General features: G+C 51.1%; 1 protein-coding gene across 1 annotated transcript in view; it reads right to left on the bottom strand.

Moving 5' to 3' along the window:
• The window catches only part of GRB10 (growth factor receptor bound protein 10), a 182,496-nt gene that overhangs the window by 24,560 nt on the left and 141,704 nt on the right, over window positions 1–16,232 (bottom strand). The window contains exons 7-11 of the mRNA XM_056137982.1: window positions 10,439–10,554; window positions 8,982–9,050; window positions 7,509–7,646; window positions 6,099–6,209; window positions 4,601–4,699 (exon numbers count right to left, since the gene is read on the bottom strand). Of these exons, the coding sequence (XP_055993957.1) occupies window positions 4,601–4,699; window positions 6,099–6,209; window positions 7,509–7,646; window positions 8,982–9,050; window positions 10,439–10,554 (533 nt within the window). The remainder of the gene's footprint in view (window positions 1–4,600; window positions 4,700–6,098; window positions 6,210–7,508; window positions 7,647–8,981; window positions 9,051–10,438; window positions 10,555–16,232) is intronic.

Raw genomic sequence — 16,232 nt, 5'->3', positions numbered from 1 at the left:
GCAGGACAAGGCTGTCCAGACCTGCAGCCATCAGGACCCCGAGGCAGCCTTGGCAGTGAAGTGCCTGAGGGGCGGATCCCTTGGGAGCACTCCCTCTGCCTTTGCCCTCCACCCCTACCCCCTCTCTGGATGACACGTGACGCTGTAGGAGGGCACCTGGCCTGAGACTCCACTCTGCACAACCTCTCCACCCCCACCTCCAGCCAATGGTGACACTCCTCCCTGAAGCACTGGGCACCCCCTTCCCTCCAGACACACAAGTATTTGTCTCGACAGTGTCTGTGCAGGAGGCCCAATTTTCTCCTTGGACAAAGGTCTTGCTGAATTGCCTTTTTATTGCCTTTCCAAAGTCAGGTTGTTTAGGACGGAAGCCAGGGTCTGCTCTAGACTCCTGCAGCAGTAATGCAGCACCCCCCTCTGGGAACAGCCTGAGAGAACCTGACAGCATTCCTCTAGAGGCTTAAGGTAAAGGGAAGTGCTTCGGGGACAGCAGAGAATGGATATCTACAAAGCTGTGTAATAAACATTAGGAAAGTGAGAAATGAAAGCAGGTATTACCTGCTAGCTTCATTCCCTGAGAGCGTCTAGAAAGCTGAGCTCCACCATGCTCAAGCTTTGAGTTAATGTATGCTCAAGCTAAGAGTTAATTATTTTTAAAGTAACTGTAGCTGAAGGACGAGAGAGAGAGAGAGAGAGAGAGAGAGAGAGAGAGAGAGAGAGAGAGAGAGATGAAAGGATGGAGCACATGCCTAGCATGCATGAGACCCTGAGTTTGATCCCTGACACCATGGCCACCTGCCTCCTTCTTGAGCACTGTCACAGACAGCCCTGGTGGCCCCAAGCACTGCCAGGTCCAAGTATACCCCCACCCCAATAAAAGAACAGCAAAGAAAGCACCCTTGTGCTGTCACTTAAAAGGAAAAAAATGACAAAGATGAATTAAAATCCAGTTGCTCCTCTGGAAAAAAAAAAAAGCAATGGGATTTTTCCACAATCTGAAGCCTGAGGTTCTACTTTACCACCACCCACCACATGGAAACAACACGGGGTATAAGGATAGTAGGAAGCTGAACATTAGGCTGATGCTGGCCATGGCATGAAGAATGATCTGTGTTCTTGTAGATAAGCACATGACTGTGGCTAGAGCACCCGCAGGGCTAGAGCGGAGAGGCAGGTCACCCCTGCATTCCTGACACCCATACAACGGGAATGCAGGGCAGCGCCTGCTCTGTGCTGGCAAAACCCACCGTGAGACGGAAGGCCAGGGCTCTCGGGGGTTCAGCAGACCCGGCTGCCCAGAGCCCCTCAGGACATCCTCAGGATGAGTCCACATTTCCCAGACACCCCAAACATAGAAGGGATCAGATGTCAGAAAAGAAAGACCTAAGCCAGACAGCGGGCCTCAGGGGGCTTCTGCTCTTACTCACGTCCTGAGCATCAAGCAGTTGCTGATCCCGTTCCTAATAAAGCCCCCAAGGCCGGACAGTCTCCTGGATCAGACAAGTTTAGTTTGGACAATGGGAGATATAAACGTGCCATAGAGCAGGAAACATCAATAGGTGACCATGTCTTTAATGTTATAAACTTGCTTTCTGATGGCTTAATGCCCTATGCCATAGTTATGGAAATGCTCCAGTCTTTGTCTCATTTGTTTTTCATTTTTAAAATCTCAATTTGAAATTGAGATTTCTATAGTTTACAATTCTTTTAGTAGCGATTTCTTATGCACATAATTCTAACAACACACCCATCAATAGTGCTCTCTTCCTTCTCCCAAGGAGCCCCGCACTCTCCCGTTGGTCATGAAGATCAGCTCTCCTACTAGGCTGCCTTTGGCCCTCTGCTGGTCACCTGTGGGCATCTTAAAGTCCCACACACTCGAGAGATGACTCTGCATCTGCCCCTTTCCTTTCCACAGACTCTATTCTGTGACAGTTCCTTCCCTGTTCCTGTGAATGGCATGATTCTGTTCTCTCTTAGAGCTACACAGCATTCCATTGTGCATGACACCATGGCTCTGATCCAGTCAGCACTAACTGAGCACTATTCTTTATGAGAGTAGAGGACAGCACTGTGATGAGAGCTGGGGAAGGTGACGTGCAGAGACCCTTGTCAGAGCTGGTAATGCCAGCTCGCTGGGCCACTGGGAGGCCTGCAACCATTGAGGCAGGACAGAGCTGAAGGTGCAGCCTGATAGGATGCCGCAAAGCAGGAGGCCTGAGGAAGGGGCAGGGAACCAGGCAAGACCCAAGAAAGCATCATGTCCAGGATTACAGACATAACTGGGCAGAGAATGGGCCAGGCAGGCCCCTTGGTTCCCATTGGTGCTTGCCAAGAGGAGGCTGAAGCCAAACTGAAGCTGTGCTCCCATCTCAGAAAGGCCTCCCCACTGCAGTGCTCAGGAAAAAGGGGCAAGCTTGCTTCCAAGGTTCACCCTAGAATAACCCCCAGTGCTCCCCAATATACACACAAAACTGCTCCCCCATTCTGGAGTCAGTTGGGGGAAGAGCAGCACACACACCATCGTCTACAACGCATGCTCTTCTCTGGCCAAGACTAAGGTGCCATCACGGGGAAGGATTGACCCTTGGAAAGCTGCAAGGAGTTTTTTTGCCTGACAGTTTGCCTGCCTTCTCAGGGAGTGATGAGAGATGCAGAGACAGCAGAATACTGTCATCACAGTCCACTCAGGACCAACCAAGTCCTGGTGCCTGGTGCTGGCCACTACGATGGTCATTAGATTCAGGCTCCTGTTTAGAAAAGGAGCTTTAGGATATAAGAAAATCGGCTCACGGAATGCAAGGTGCGACATGCACAGTGGCTATGGGGAAGCGGAACCGCGTACAGAAGTGGGTGGGGTCTGCCTTCCAATGGCTGGCGGGGCAGCTAGAAATGAGGTCCTGGAAACAAAATTCTGGACCCTGCCACATACTAGTTGCCAAACGAAGTATGCACATGGGCATAACATGCATGTTACAAAGCTTCCGCGAGGAGATGAAGCTGCAGGTGTAAAGGGAGGAAGAACACCTGCCCACAGCAGAGTCCAACACTGTTCATGATATTCCACAGTATATCAGCTAATGGTCATGCCCATCATCATCACCAGCTCTACTCTCGTCCCTTTCTTAGACTGTTCTTGTTAAACAACAGCAGAAAGAAGATACCCACCCACTTTTACTCAGGAAATACTTGCTAGGATCTTGTCAACTAGATTTACTATGTGTTGTCCGAAATAATAAAATGTGCAGTTCCCTACAGCATGCTACCCCTTTTCTTTTCTGATTTTTTCCAAGAGACTGTGTATTTGCAGATAAAAAAAAAAAAAACTTCACACATATACATTTCCCTACCCACAGTCCCCTGGTTTGCATGGCTGCTTTCCACGACAGATCCTGAATTTTCTCCTATATTTCAGTATTGACACATACAACACAAATATGAATGTGTATTTCAATTCCAACACACAGCATCTTTTCTATATATGTTATACACAATTTTTGTTTCCTTTGGCGGGGAGAGTGTGGCCCCTAAGTAGTGCTCAGGTAAATCTTTTACTGTGAAATCATGAAGCTTTCTTTCTAATCCTTTTTCACTTTATCTATGGCAGAAATCAAAGCAAGCTTCTGGGTCAGGGGCATGCGGTCAGCCTGTCTGTCCCTACAGTCTGGCCATGGCATCTCCAGGGAAGCTCTGGGCTTAGCCTCCACCTACCCACCAGACCACCCTTTTCTATGACTACATCCTGAATCTCTGACTAGCTTCAAGTTTCAGCGAGACTGACAGGGGAAGAGGGGACGCGTTTCTGCAGGTTTCCTAGACCAGGCCCGTGTCTGCCACCCTGATCATCTCTGCCCCAATTCCAGATTTCAGCTGTGTCCGTCCTGGTCATGTAACTTGCTACGTGCAAGAACTTTACACACAACCAGAACGTCAGCTTGTGGTAAGATTGTGCCAAACCATTTTTTTGAGGCAATCGAACATATTTTACTTCATGCTCCCAGTCAACAAAGGCAATAACTAAGAAATTGTCACCCAAGAGCACTATCCCATACAAGGCTCCATGCAACGGACTTTGCTCAGACCTTACTGTCAGAAGACACTCTCCCCCTTGGGCCCCCAGTAAGTGATACAGTTGGTGATATTCATCTCATAATACTGTCTTTTCAGGAAACAGGTCTGAAGCTTGCCATGAGACTAACTAAGGCTCCTGAGGAGAATGATGCTGGCTTATTTGTCTACTCCATCCCTCATCTCCCAAGTGCTGATCCTTGCTGGTGTTTGGAATATTCCCTGATAATGTTGGTGGGCATAGCGGGTGTGGGGAGCTTCTAGCATCGAGCGAGGAGGCTGGGGACGCCCACCCCAAGCTAAACGCAGTGATGCTGAGGTAGGAAGTGCCTCTGTCCCTGGCTGTACGGCCGTGCATGCAGCCAGCCTGGGGATGCAGGTTTACCCTGTTCCCTGAGCATCGCCAGGAGTGACTCCTTAGTACAGACCCTGAGATGAGCCCTGAGAGCAGCTGGGAGTGTCCCACTCCCACCCATCACAGAGAGTGGATGACGATGGCCAATCCATGTGGCCATGGGGCGGGACGAGGTACCTTGATGAGTCTGAAGGCTGTCAGCCAGCAGGTTCGGCCCTGCTCGTCCTCCGCACACAGCAGTCGCATCTCTTTCATTTCACTCCTGACCTTGTTAGGCTGCAAAGAGTGAGGAAAGGCCCATCAGGCTCACACAGAGGCTTACACAGGCTCAAGCTAACGAGGGCTGTAACCGATAGACTGGATGATCTGACACTGAAAGGCAAGGACAGGTGCCACCCTAGGGACTGCCCCATCCTCCCGGCCAACCAGGAAATAGGCCTGTGCTGTGTCACATGTCTGCTTGTGGTGAAGAATCAGTCATCTGATGGAGGTGGGTTTATCCGACAAGAGCAGACTCAGTGATGGCCTGAGCTTAGCTGGTGCTCACCCTGGGTCTTTGACCCAGAGAGCTCTAGGCAGACAGCTGGCCTGCTGCCACCCACCTTGGGCTCTGCAGGAAGACAGTGGGTGGCTCAGGGCTCCCCTGTGAAGGCCAGCTAGAGGGGGCAGCAGGAGCTGTGGGGGGATGAGGCCGTACACCCTGGGTCTATCTCCAGCCCCTTAGCCTTGGGGCCTCTCACCTGTCACCCTAAGAAGCATTGCTGTGTGATGGAGTGTGACATTATGATAAGGTGTGTGCCCCTGAGGCCTCGCCTCTTTGGGAGACAGGCTGAACTGGCCCAGATAGTCTAGTGACTCCCCGGCAGCAACGAAAGTGCTAGAGTGGACTCACTTTCTGCCCTGTGCACACCTGCGAAAGCTAAGATGAGGGAGGTATAAGCCTCAGCAGTGCAACTGGTGTGAGGTGATGATCAAAAACTGACTAAAACGAGGACAAAGATCACCAAAGTTCACTAGAGGGGAAGATAGTTCTTCCCCTCGGCAGGGATGCATATGCATGCCTGTGTGCACACGTGAGCATGCCTGAGTCTACACTACACTGGTGTACATGTGAGCACGCCTGAGTCTACACTACACTGGTGTGTGTACACGTGAGCATGCCTGAGTCTATGCTACACTGGTTTGTGCAAACGTGAGCATGCCCGAGTCTACGCTACACTGGTGTACATGTGAGCACACTTGAGTCTACACTACACTGGTGTGTGTACATGAGAGTACACCTGAGTCTATGCTACACTGGTTTGTGCACACGTGAGCACGCCTGAGTCTATGCTACACTGGTGTGTGCACCCACGTGGTGCGAGTTCTGTCTCATGTTGTCTGCACAGAGAGTGTTGGGTGAGGCCTGGGGGTCCTCGGATGGGCACTACACACCAGACTCTAACTATCCTCTGCTCTGTACCCCTGGAATTCTGGGTCACCTGAAGACCCGCATACCCAAGCATGCTAAACACAATTTTACAACAACGAATGTGTGCCAATGTTAGACATTTGTTATCTTAAAAAAAATAATAAAGAAAAAGAAATAACATAGTGCCATTTGCTGAAATGATCCCGAAGTCCCCAGCGGATGTGTGCAGTGAGCCAAGCCCTCTGGCCCGATTGGAGCTGGTACCTTTATGCACAAGCCGAACTCTGTGGGGGCCCCATACTGCTTCTTCCCAGCAATCAGGGAGAAGATGCTGCTGTCCTCCAAGTCTGCAAACAACTGCAGGTGTCGGGGTTCCTGGAATGGGGAGTCAGATTTACTCATGAGAACTTCCAGAGCAAAGTCCTGACAGGGCGGTCACTAGCTGTGCTTCTGATGCATCCCTGCACTCAGGGCGGAAATATGAAGCAAAAAGGAGTGAAGTCCAGCTGGTGCTGCCCTACTCTCGGACACAGACCTTGACTCCTCTGCTCTTACAGTCGAATCCCACTCCTCTGTGAGACATCCCGAGAAGGCCAGGAGAGAGCCTGCCACTCTCAGGTCCAGGTGGAGAGTGTGCAGTTCATGCAGCATGCAGCCCTTTGCCAGGCGGCACACTTGGCACCCACTGGGCCTTCAAGGACAATCAACAGCATGGCTCACTCTGTCTCCACTCTGGCCACCCCCAGCGCCTGTTCTGTGCTGCAGATGTCTTGGGCTCAGGATCTCTGAGGCCAGTGACGAAGCCATGATTCAGCCCTGGAGCCAGGGATGTGCCCATACAGACTGTCGCTCAGAAGCCCTCCGCCCACACAGTAGGGGGAATCGCTGACACGTCACAGAGCATCACCGAGTCAGCATTCGTGCCTGGCTCCCACCTAGATTCCTTCTTCCGGCAAGGGAAAAAAGAGAGCCGAGCTTTCAGAAGGTGAAGGCACGGTAGAAGCAGCTGTGTGGGCTCGCCCCGAGGCCTCTGAGGAAAGCGAGGGAGCAAGCGCAAAGGCCCCGAAGCAGCCGAGAACCCTCCCGGGAGGCCTGAGCTGTTTCCACTGTGCCTACCCTCCTGTCATCCCAGACATAGGTGAACCTGCTCCTTATTTCAGTGAATAGCCATGATAATCTATATTAGACTGGCATTCGAATGGCAATAATCTCTCCAATATACTTGGATTGAACCTGGACCCGGATTCCAAAGTAAGGAAATGAAGTCAGTGTTTCTCGGGGGTTCTGCCAACTCCTCACAGCCTGCGCGGGAAGCCCTGTGAGGAGAGCTGCAGTGCTCCCCATCCGAGGGAGGCTAGAAGAACAACCCATCTACATTTACCTGTTACTTGGTTAGTCCTGTAATTATCATGTCTCTGGAGGAGTCTAAGATGGACTTTAAAAAAAGGCGAGTGTTCACTTACAAGTCCAAAGCCAGTGAGGCTGGAGACAGACAGGGCTTACAGTAAGGTCCAGTGTGCAGATGACTTGGGACTCATCCCCATATGGTCCTGCAAGTTTGGCCAAAGGTGATCTCAGAGCAGAGAGTAAGCCCTGAGCCCTGCTGGGTGTGGTCCCTAAATCAAAACAACACCTGAATCCACAAAATGGGTGATGGTGGGCTTTGATACTCACCTTTGAAGACCCCTTTGTGGAGCAGTAAAGGCCTGATCTGCGCAAACACACATACAACTTTTTCCATGATTTCCTTCCCAGCTCTTTCACATACAAAAACCCTTGAATTTCAGGACAACTGCTGGAGTTCAGAAAATTCTGTTGAAGAATAAATTCTGAAAGTCAGACTTTTCTGAGACAGTATAATCACAGCAGACAGGATTCACATTGTTGATGCTTTCTGAATATTCAAAAACCTTATTTTGGTCAGAGTTTTCAAATAATGTCACTTATCCCAACTCTTAAAAATCACATAAATGTGGCACTGCAGAGACTGCTTAATATTCAGACAGTGGCAAACACACATGACTTTTTAACACTGTTGAAAGAAGGGTTACACAGCTTGCCTTTTATTCTAGTTTCCTATTTCCTCTAAAGTGTTCATTGTGGTTGTCTGAGTGAGGACCAGAGGAAGCCCAGTAGACCCTGAGCAAGAACCTGTGTTTAATTAAGTGCCATCTCTAGCCTGGTGCCTGCCGGCTAGAAGGGGTAGTGTCAACGTGTGCTCCCGGAGGACAGAGGTGGCAGGTGGGGGCAGTGAGCCTAACAGTGTCCTGCCACGGGGCTGGCAGTGGACACCGCTGCCTCACCAGGTGGCCTGGGGACAAAGCAGTGCAGAGCTGATCTGTCCCTCCAGGCCCTGTGGCGACTTGCACTACGAGTAGGCTGACCAGGGAGCTGTGTCCAAGCAGGCTGCTGAAAGGCACTGGCCCATTGAGACCACCGTGCAGGTGCCCAGACTGATGGGCTCCACCCAGGTGTGGGGGCACAGCGCAAACACGTGCCCCCATCAGGAGGGCCAACAGGCCAGGCCACCCAGATGGCCAGGGCAGAGCTGAGCGTCTCCTCTCTCAGACGCCAGCTGCAGTGAGCGTGCTGATGCCTCCCACAGCACATGCAGGCAGGCCTGGAGGAGGTGCAGGAGGCGCAGGGAGGGTGAGTCTGCAGCGCAGAAAAGACTGGTCATTCATTCGGGACTCTTCCCAGGGAGGGCAGTGTGGCTAGGGGACCTTTCCTGGTTCTGGGAACAGAGCTCAGGAAGTGGGGATCAGAAGACAGACGTCCTTATTTTCTTTTGCAAGGATTTAACAGAAACCCTTTATTATAAGCTGGGCTCAAAGTTTCTACATTAGCGTCCCAGCACAGAGCCTGGCTGGGGCCCGGAGGTGACAGGGATATGATGAGCTGCAGGTCCTCCTGTCCTCTTGCCACAGCCTGCAGAGTGGGGCTGGCTACTCTGAGGTGCAGGTGAGCTGACCCCGAGTAACCCTGTATGCCAGGCAAAAACTCTTCCGATTACTCTCAACTTTACTGAAAACCAAAGCTCTCTGGTGGTTAAAGGCACAACAAATGCAAGTTTCCCATGCTGTCTCCAATCCAGTGCATGAGGATTTCTCCCCCGAAGCCCTGGCGGAATGCAGGCGGGCCCCATACCTGCAGAAGCTGGTTCTGGCTGCCATTGGATTGCTGGCACCAAGTCACCATCTGCTCTGGGAAGAAATTCTAAGGAAATGGAGAAACAGAGACATTAAAGATACACTTTCAAGTGGGGGAAGTCATCTGTATAGTGCGCATGTGAGGGCTACGGCCATTCTGAATGTATGATTATGCACAACTGCACATAAAATGATGGCCTCTTTTTAAAATATTATTTATATTTTTAAGATTCTTTTTTAAAAAAATTTTTATTAGTGAAACATCATGAGGTACAGTTGTAGACTTACATATTTTTGTCCTTGGGTTTCAGTTATACAGTGATCAAATACCCACCCTTCTACCAGTGCCCATTCTCCACTACCAATGATCCCAGTATCCTTCCCACCCCCCACCCCCCCATGCCATCCCGCCTCTCTGGCAGGGCATTCCCTTTTGCTCTCTCTCTCTCTCCTTTTGGGTGCTGTGGTTTTCAAAAGAGGCATTGAGTGGCAATCATGTTCGGTCTATAGTCTACTTTCAGCATGCATGCATCTCCCATCCTGGGAGGATCCTCCCAACACACTTTACTTGGTAATCCTTTCTCTATCTGCGCTGCCTTTTCCCCTAGCATGTGCGGCTGGTCTCCAAGCCATGGAGTAAACCTCCTGGTACTTATCTCGGCTATTCAAAATGATTGCTTCTTTACCCCCTGTTCACAATAGAGATGACTATTCCAGAAGGTTCTCATCAAAACCGGAAATGCTGGATTCCAGTTTGGCTTACGAGGTTCCTACCTTCCTGCTGCACCATGACAAAAAGGGGCAGCCCCAGTGAGGACTGGTCACCTGGGCAGAGGATGTGAGACAGGGTCCCTGAGAATAAAGGGTGAGCACAGCAGCATGAGGAAGTCTTTTGTGGTGTGTTGCCCTGAATCAGCTTTCTCATTTCCTAATTTCAAATAAAAACTAAGTTATCAGAGCCGGAGCAGGACTCAGGGAGAGTTGACAGAAACCAAAACCCAAGGAAGTTCGCTTGGCACACGGGGTAAGGCTGCTCTACTCATTCTTCCACCAACAATCACAACATAACATGTGCTATTTGCAGATGATGCTATTAATAATGTAATAATATAATCTTAGCTATCTGTGGCTCTTATTCTACTGAGTGTGGGCCCAATTGTTTTTCAATTTAACTGAGGAAGTTCAAAAGAGCTGAGAAATCCAGGCATCTCCTCCATCTTATGACTTAGGGCTAAAGCTTCATTCTCACTGTTACTGTAGAGGAAGAAAGTATTACAAAGACAATTAAGTATGGGAAACGAGTTTTAAGCAAGGGTCACTAAATTAAAGAAGAATATATATTCTCTAACCCATCTGCTATTCCCTACATCTCTATCAATTACTTTATAACCTGCTATTACTAAATATTACAATGTTCCAGGAGTTCTATATCCCAAACACAAAGAAAGGACTCACCATCGGGTTTTTGAAAAACTCATATTTTGCATAATTCTTCCGGAATAAGAATTTACTTTCATTTCCCATAGTACTTTCCACTTGAGCCACCAGCTCATGGTCTTCCAAACACCTTTCTGCGAGAAAAATAAACTCAATGCAAACAGACAGAACTACAAGGCGGTTCTATAAGGAGTTACAAACCCTGGTTGGCTGGGCCCTTTCGACACTGCAGCGAAGTCGAGATGAAGGGAGGATGGTCCTCCCTGCAATGCAGAGCGTGGCCCAGGCAGAGGCTGAGGAGACACAGCTGGCGTGGACAAACTATGAAGAAGAGTACATGAGGAAGGACCCAGGAGCATTATTTTGCCGTTACAGAATGTTACCTTTTGGAATGAGCATGGATACAAATGACCAGAGGGAAGACCTGAGAGAGGAGTAGGCCAGGAACCTCTGGCCAGGGACCTCGCACAGAGCTGAGTGACATGGACCAATTAGGCCGGGACCAGTTACCACCACACAGGAACTGAGGCCCACAGGAACCAGATCCCGCAATGTTCTCCCGTGGATTCAGCACGGGTGGAAACAGACATTACGGAGCATCTGTCCACACACGTGTGCAGGTGCATCTACGCATCCACGGAAGACATGTGCGCGCACACGGCAGCAGGCATGCCCGGAGCACAGCAGCGAGTGGCAGGGCGTCTGCGGGTAGAGGGCTCCCGGCCCTGAGCCCAGAGGGGTCTGAGGCATTGCTCTCTGCTCTGTGCTGCCATGTTCCCTCATGATCATGGGGGCACCGGCTATCCTACACGGCGAGCTCAGCACACGCTCCCCAAGCAGCTCCCAACGAGGCAGCATGACGGCAGAGAAGAGCTGCCGCAGCACCAACACAAGATGAACGTGTGGCTGCAGAGCCTCCCACCACGCCCAGATGAGACGCCCAGAGCCAGCGATGAAGCAGAGTGGCCTGAGGGCTTCACGCCGTCCAAGGGAGACTGACCCAGGGCGTTGGAGTGAGACCGAGCAACCTGGGAGCAGATACAGGCCTTCCTGGACTCTTGGAATTTCCCTGGACACAGAATGCCTTCCCATCTCCAATTAGACTCTTATCCTGTCTTTTCATTTTCTGTTCCCTCTGTAAAAAAATCACGCAGTGAGGGGACCTGGTTGGTGCCACGGTGGCCACACCCAGAGAGACTCGGGGGGCAGGTGGTGCTACGGACCAAACTTGGGCCCCATATACAGACCCTGTGAGTCACCTCCCCAGTCCCTGCCGAATGAAAATGTTCAATTCTGTACAACAGCAGGTCACTGGCTGAAAGCTATTTTCTGTATGACAGGAACCGTGACCGAGCACAGGCCGGGGAGTCCTCTGAATGGCCCTTCCCCCCTTGAAGGCCCCAGGGAAGTTGCACATAGCAGCATTGACAGAGAGCCGATGACAGCGGGCAGAGGGTTGCAAGTAGCCATTGCCCCACTGGCCAGTGCAGGGCACCAAGACTCTGGGAGCAGAAGCTGCTCAACAGATCCCTGCCCAGACCCAGACTTGAGAAATGGCCATGGGCAGCAGCGGGCACGTCCATGTTGCACCCCTCCCCCACCAGCACATCAATGCCAAGCCTTCTGTTCTGGCTCTGAGCCCCTCCAGGGTTGGAAAGGCAGATTCAAACACTATGAGTGGTTGCAGTGGACTCCCATGAAACAGAAATGTCAGTTTCACCACGGGGTCCCAAAGGGGCTTTCGGTATGAATGGGAGTGGACAAGGATCCTGGGAAGGTCACTGTATTTTACAAGTTTAGGAAACTAAGTTCAGAATTTATGCTACCATAGCACAGCGGCAGGGCGTTTTCCTTGCACACAGCCAACATGGCCGACTCGAGTTCGATTCCTGGGCTGACTCGAGTTCTATTCTTCCGCCCCTCTTGGAGAGCCCGGCAAGCTACTGAGAGTATCTCGCCTGCATGGCAGAGCCTGGCAAGCTACTCGTGACATATTCGATATGCCAAATACAGTAACAACAAAGTCTCACAATGGAGACGTTACTGGGCCCGCTCGAGAACTCTGCCTTAAAAAAAAAAAAAACTTTTAGAAGAAGATGACTCTGAGTGGCCAATCTTCCTCCTGTGCCTTAACATGGGCACTGACCCCAGAATTCAGAAGCCAGCCAGGGGCCCCTAACTGGCTGGAGAGACGGCCTTGCCCGATCCTGCTGGCCCCTTCCAGCCCAATGCCCGCACTGGTTTGCACTGCCTTGTCCAGACAACAGTACTGGCCGGTGAGGACCAATAACAGCTGAGGGCTTCCCTCGGCCACCAGAGCACGTCACCATGGTAGGGACACAGACAAGGTTCCAGTGCTGCTAGCACTGACTCCCCTTGTCTTCCTGAGGCTGGCGGGGCAGTGGCCTGCAGCGTCATCAGATGCAGCACGTGGGAGTGAGGTGAGAGAGGAAGTCCTCAGGCCAGCTTCCTCCTCACACCTTCTGCAGCTGGTGTTGGGGCGTGGGCAAGAGGTGGTCACACCTGAGTCCCAGAAGCTCAGAGAAGACTGTGTGGTCGCTGAGCTTGAGAGAGGTTCTGAATGTCCCTGCAGCTGCCCGAGGCGGGGCTGGACTGGCCGCAGTCTGTCTATCCACTCCGCCTGCTGCTGTGCACTTCCCGGCCTCTAAAAGGGCCTTTAAAAGGGCATCTCTTCGGGTGCTGACGGCTGTGACTTTTTACCCAAGAGAAGTCCTGGCTACAGTGAGCCTTCCAGCACAGTCTAAGGGGAGATGTAGCGACATTTTCCAAAATGGTACCCATTCTAAGTCCACCAGCAGAAGTGATAGCTGGGGGGTGCCTTGGGCAAGGGCAGTGTAGCATTGCTGAGAGGTTGGCCGCAAACACTGAGCCCCAAATCTCTGACAACAGGAACTCGCTGACCAGGAAGAGATGAGAGGAAGGGCCACACCCCGGGGGACCAGTGCTGGAGCAGGGACGCCATGAGGATTATGAAAAGAGACAGAAATCAGCAAGAAAATGCATGTGGCCAAGGGGTAGGCTGCTTTGTAGGCTGGGAGCCTCCACTGTCCTCCATGTACAGTATTCCCTGCTAGAACCGTAGTCACCCAAGGGGAATAACAGCCTTCTGGGAGGTGTCGGTCTCCCTACCTATATGGCTGGGCTCGGGACATACTGAGGGGGCAGGCACCTTTTCCACGGGGAGCATCTTACAGAGCGGAGAGAGCAGAGGTGCCTCCGCTCAGCGCCAGCACGCGGGCTTGAGTCGCCCCAGATACCACTTGTCCTTCTTTGTCTGTCAAGCCCCCAGCAGGCCGTTCTCTGAGACGCAGCCCCAGCAATCACCAAATGTGATCATGCCAAAGCCTCATCACAGAGTGCCAAGGGCCCTGCTGCCCTGGCCTGCTGCTGGCCAGACACAGCACTAAGAAGATGCAGGAGGTGCCTTTGGGTCAGAGCGTGGCACTGCCAGGAGCCTGAATGCTGGCACGTCCCGCCTGCAGTGGGCCAGCAGCAGCACGGACGCCTCTGGGAGCTGCAGATGCCTCCGTCTTGTCAAGTCACCTAAGAAGGTTCATGGGAACCGTCACCTTTCTCATATCATCATTCATTTCTATGTGTAGTCAGGGCTTATTATTTTCATGGCAATCTCAGCAGTGAACTTATGCTTGAACCCTGAGTTCTGACACTAAGGGCAGACTGGGCATGCTGTCCAGGCTGGCTCGCTCCATCTGCAGTTCTGGGAGTTGTGCAATTCTTCGCCTTTGCTGCCCCACGAATGCAAAACCATTGTTACCTTTGGCCCAATTCTCCAGCCTCCTGGCAGGTCCCACTAGCACCTTGAACACAGGACACAGATAGTGCCTTTCTAAAAGGATGTATCAGTGGCAACGAAAAGTGGCCCTGAGAAGGAACAGCCAACTGTGCCTGCGGGCCCCAGGACCGAGCCTTGGGACCATCACAAGGATCCCTCAGGCAGTCGATGTGCTCCAATAACAAGGACTCATGTGGAAAGGCAAGGTCTCTGAAAGGTGCCCCAAAGCATGCCTGCATATAGCACAAAGGAGCTGTACTTCAATCTCCCCACAAGGGGGCGTTCGACAACCAAATGCACGCAAAATAACGGCAAAAGCAGAATTTTTATCTAAACAGCAACTCAGCCCATTTTTAAAGAAGTTAGGACAGGTTTGAGAGACCGCGGAGATAGAACTGGAGGTAAAGTGCCTGACTTGCTTGCGGCTTGTTCTGGTCTATCCCAAACATTGCGGGTGCCTGGATAGCCCACCCTGCCAAGAGACAGGGCTGAGTCAGGAGGGCTAAAAGTGGCTCTCTCGGAGCTGAGGAAGGTTTGGTCGCTGACAGCAGAGGAAGGCGGGCCCTTGAGCTTCTAAAATCCTGGGAAACACTCTATAAAACCAAGCTATCAGGAAATGCGCCAAGTTAGTGCCCCAGAAACAGGCACTGGTGGGGAAAAAAAAGTGAGGAACAACGTCCCCCAGCCAGCGTGCCATCCATCGGAAAAGTTGGCTTCACTAACTTGTCAAACAGGATCCAATATCTGATTCACAAAGTATTTTTTCCTTCATAATTTCATTGCACCCCTCCTTTTATTTTTCCTTAATTTGACTTTATAGTCAGCACTGTTTTCCTTAGGGTATAATATACCTTTGAGTAAGGGACACAGGCACCTTATAACTAAAAAATATGGTGTGTGCAGGCACTTCTTTGTACATTCTCAGAATAAGCTGTCTTTACACAGAACAAGGGGACAAGGGAAGGAAACTTTTGAAAGAGGAGGATGCCTGGATCACCCTTGGCCCCGGGGACATGGAAAGGCAGGGCAGAGAAGGAAAGAAATCCAGAGGGGAAGGAACAGAAGGGAAGCAGCTGGGAGCAGGGTCTGGGGAGCTGAGTACAGGGGTGCATGGGAGCAGGGTCGGGAGAGCTGAGGGCACAGGGGTGCAGGGGAGCAGGGTCAGGGGAGCTAAGTACAGGGGTGCAGTGGAGCAGGGTCAGAGGGAGCTAAGTGCACAGGGGTGCAGGGGAGTGGGTCAGGGGTCCCAAGTATAGGGGGTACAGGGGAGTGGTGTGACTGAATATCCAAGCCAGGGGCCAGCACCACTGGAAACAAGAATCCACTCCAACAGTCCATTCTGTTTGAGGGCCATGAAGGGGCAGGCTGGAGGCCGGGCTGGACAGGAGGGGCCTGGGACCCTAACGTGGGGCTGGTGTGGAACACAGCCTGAGTCCCAGTGACGAATGACCCTGCACATCATGGGGCTTTAATAATACTCAAAGAAAGAAGAATACACTGTCCTTCAAATGTCTGATCACTTCCAAAAATTAATATGATTTACATATGTGACCCAAGAATTCAGACTGAATCAAAATTCAAATTGTCCCTGACTGCATATTAAATTTTCTGTGCATCTACCCATGTATAATTATATTGGTGTTTTCTCTCTGCTTAAGTCTCTCTCATAGTTCAAACATAAAAGGATCATGTTTTTGAATGGGCTTTCAATAATATTTACATTTGGAATATGTGTGCCGAGACTTATTACAAATCTAATGACACCTATGTATGCACATGCTCATGTACACATTAAGGTATGTGTATGAGCACACGTATGTACGTGTACATAGGTCTGTATATCTACACACATGTGAATATACCACACTTCAGAGTTCCTATTAAACTGGTTATTTAATCTCTAAGTTACTTATGAGTCAACATGTTCTTCTGGTGGCGCTCTCAGACCCCTGTCAAATCCCTCTATGAATGTCCCCACCTGGGCCTGCCAAGATAGTG

This window comes from Sorex fumeus, unplaced genomic scaffold (genome assembly GCF_029834395.1).
Source record: "Sorex fumeus unplaced genomic scaffold, SorFum_2.1 ptg000128l, whole genome shotgun sequence".
Classification (NCBI taxonomy): domain Eukaryota; kingdom Metazoa; phylum Chordata; class Mammalia; order Eulipotyphla; family Soricidae; genus Sorex; species Sorex fumeus.
Note: the sequence above shows the minus strand (reverse complement) of the source record. Positions and strands in the feature narration are given on the sequence as shown.